The following is a 3290-nucleotide window of genomic DNA, read 5'->3' as shown; positions in this document are numbered from 1 at the left end:
ACACACACACACACACACACACACATACACACACACACACACACTTACAGGAACATTTCAGCATTTTTAGATTTTCGGAAAAAAAAAAGTTAAGTTGGTTTAGTTTAGTTAAGCCTTTTGAGCTTTGAGGACATTGGCAGTGTCCTCATAAACAGCGTTCAAGTTGTAATACCTCTCTCAAACCCGTGTCATTACACAAATTAGTGTCCCCATAAACCACAAACGCCAACCCAAACACACACATGCATAAATGCACGTTCACGCACACACACACTTGCACGCATGCACACATATGCACACACACACACACACCAGTATATATTCACAAACTCATGCATACACACACTTTATCAGAGAATTCATTATAATAATGCTTTTTATTTTTATAGCAGCTGCGTAAAGGGTTTTGTTGATCAGACTGTAAATAAAGAAGAAAACAACAACTTACAGTATAGATAGATAGATAGACAGATAGATAGATAATAGATAGATAGATAGATAGATAGATAGATAGATAGATAGATAGATAATAGATAGATAGATAGATAGATTGATAGATAGATTGATAGATAGATAGATAGATAGATAGATAGATAGATAATAGATAGATAATAGATAGATGGATAGGTATATTGTGGGAGGACTATGTGTTTCCTTACAAGCTTTATGATAATATTTCCACAAAATGTTTTATATGCATTATTGCATTTACATTTGCGTTCTTATCAAAGTGCAATGAAGTGCATTACATCCCGTAAGAACCGATTTTCAGGAGAGCTGAGAACATGCTAGCCGCAAAAACAAAGAGGAAATTAATAATGAATGTAATTATGGTCAATGTACTGCTAATGTAGCAATCTAACACACGGTGCTGCTAAAGTACACACAACAACTGCTGTTTTTAAAGGAACAGCACACACACACATCATTTTCAGCTTAATGACATTCCAGACCGCTATGATGTTGCTAAGATGTGTGCATGTGTGTGTCCGTGTGTATGTGTGTATGTGTGTGTGTGTGTGTGTGTGTGCATCTATGTGTGCATGTGTGTGTATGCATGTGTGTGTGTGTGTGTGTGTATGTGTGTGTGCATCTATGTGTGCATGTGTGTATATGCATGTGTGTGTGTGTGTGTCCGTGTGTGTATGTGTGTGTGCATCTATGTGTGCGTGTGTGTGTGTGTGTGTGTTTGAGTGTGTTTGTCCGTGTGTATGTATGCTTGCTTGTATGTGCTTCTGTGTATGCGTGAGTGCGTCCTTGTGTGTGCAAGTGTGTGTGTATGCGTGTGTGTATGCGTTTGTGTGTGTATGTGTGTGTGCGTGGTTGTGTGTGTGTGTGTGTGTGCACGTAACAGTTTGTACAGTACCAAACCTATGGAGAATCCTCACAATTCACAAAAACAACGCGTGTGTGTGCTTGTGTGTATGTGTTTGTGTGTGTGTGTGTGTGTGTGTGTGTGTGTGTGTGCAAAGGTAGGTCATTGTGTGTGTGTATGTGCGCATGTGTGTGTGTATGCTTGTGTGTGTGTGTGTGTGCATAACAGTTTGTACAGTACCAAACCTATGGAGAATCCTCACAATTCACAAAACAAACGTGTGTGTTAGTGCATGCATGTGTGTGTATGCGTTTGTGTGTGTGTGTGTGTGTGCGTGTGTGCACTTAACAGTTAGTACAGTACCAAACCTATGGAGAATCCTCACAATTCACAAAAACAACCGTGTGTGTGTGTGCAAAGGTGGGTCATTGTGTGTGTGTATGTGCATGTGTGCTTGTGTGTGTGTGCATGTATGCTTGTGTGTGTGTGTGTGTGTGTGTGTGTGCGCAACAGTTTGTACAGTACCAAGCCTATGGAGAATCCTCACAATTCACAAAACAAACGTGTGTGTGTGTGTGTTGTTTGTGCATGTATGTGTGTGTGCATAGGTGGGTCATTGTGTGTGTGTGTGTGCGTGTGTGTGCAGGCTTGTGTGTGCGTGCATAGGTGTGTGCGTGTGCTTGTGCATATGTACTTGTGTGTGTGTGTGTGTGTACACATAACAGTTTGTACAGTACCAAACCTATGGAGAATCCTCACAATTCAATTGTGTGTATGTGTTTGTGTGTGTGTGTGTGTGTGCAAAGGTGGGTCATTGTGTGTGTGTGTGTGCGTGTGTGTGTGTGCATGTGTGCTTGTGTGTGTGTGCATGTGTGCTTGTGTGTGTGTGCATGTATGGTTGTGTGTGTGTGTGTGTGTGTGTGTGTGTGCATAACAGTTTGTACAGTACCAAGCCTATGGAGAATCCTCACAATTCACAAAACAAACGTGTGTGTGTGTGTGTGTTTGTGCATGTACGTGTGTGTGCATAGGTGGGTCATTGTGTGTGTGTGTGTGTGTGTGTGTGCAGGCTTGTGTGTGCGTGCATAGGTGTGTGCGTGTGCTTGTGCATATGTACTTGTGTGTGTGTGGGTGTGTACACATAACAGTTTGTACACTACCAAACCTATGGAGAATCCTCACAAATCACAAAAACAAACATGTGTTTGTGCATAGGTGGGTCATTGTGTGTGTGTGTGTGTGCGTGTGTGTGCATGCGCATATCAGTTTGTACAGTACCGTCAAGCCTACGGAGAACCCCCACAATTCACAAGAACAAACGTGTGTGTGTGTGTGTGTGTGTGTGTGTGTTGTCAGCGGGGCAGCTGGCGGGGAACTCCTCTGTAGAGATGTACCGTCAGACGCTGCTGTCCGGCTGTCGCTGTGTGGAGCTGGACTGCTGGAAGGGCCGGACGGCGGAGGAGGAGCCCGTCATCACACACGGCTTCACCATGACCTCCGAGATCTCCTTCAAGGTGACCCAAAACACACTCACCACAGTCAGGTCGCACGGAGCTCTTTTCATCACCGCTCACTGTTAAGTAGTCCTTAACTTACAGCTATTTTCTGCTTTTTGAGACGTTTCAGTAAAAAAAGAGTAGGTGCACGGAGTCATTTCTCTTCTGCTGTTAATAGACCTGAGCGCTCGTTTCATTTTAATGAAGCTAATTCATTTTTAATAATTACTTGATTTGTTGGTATTATGATTTCAGAGTTTTGTTTGTGATTTATTTTATTCTATCGTTTGTTTAATTTCACATTCTAAAAAGAGTTTAGTGTGTCTTATTTCTTAACATATTTAAACCTAAACCACCAAAGATATTCTTTTATTTTGTTGTATTATTTTTCCCATTTTATCTTACTTTTTCTTGTGTTTATTTTTAGTTAATTCTGCCTTACTTTTTTGTTTTAATTATTATTTATAATTTACATATAT

The 3290-nt window shown here is 41.2% G+C and overlaps 1 protein-coding gene across 1 annotated transcript in view; it reads right to left on the bottom strand.

The window, feature by feature from the left end:
* The window catches only part of LOC122341319 (homologous-pairing protein 2 homolog), a 1756-nt gene extending 969 nt beyond the window's left edge, over nucleotides 1-787 (bottom strand). The window contains exon 1 of the mRNA XM_043234680.1: nucleotides 763-787. Within this exon, the coding sequence (XP_043090615.1) occupies nucleotides 763-787 (25 nt within the window). The remainder of the gene's footprint in view (nucleotides 1-762) is intronic.
* Between the last annotated feature and the right edge of the window lie 2503 nt (nucleotides 788-3290).

Source organism: Puntigrus tetrazona, chromosome 3 (assembly GCF_018831695.1).
Source record: "Puntigrus tetrazona isolate hp1 chromosome 3, ASM1883169v1, whole genome shotgun sequence".
NCBI lineage: Eukaryota > Metazoa > Chordata > Actinopteri > Cypriniformes > Cyprinidae > Puntigrus > Puntigrus tetrazona.
This window is presented reverse-complemented; position numbering and strand designations above follow the sequence as displayed.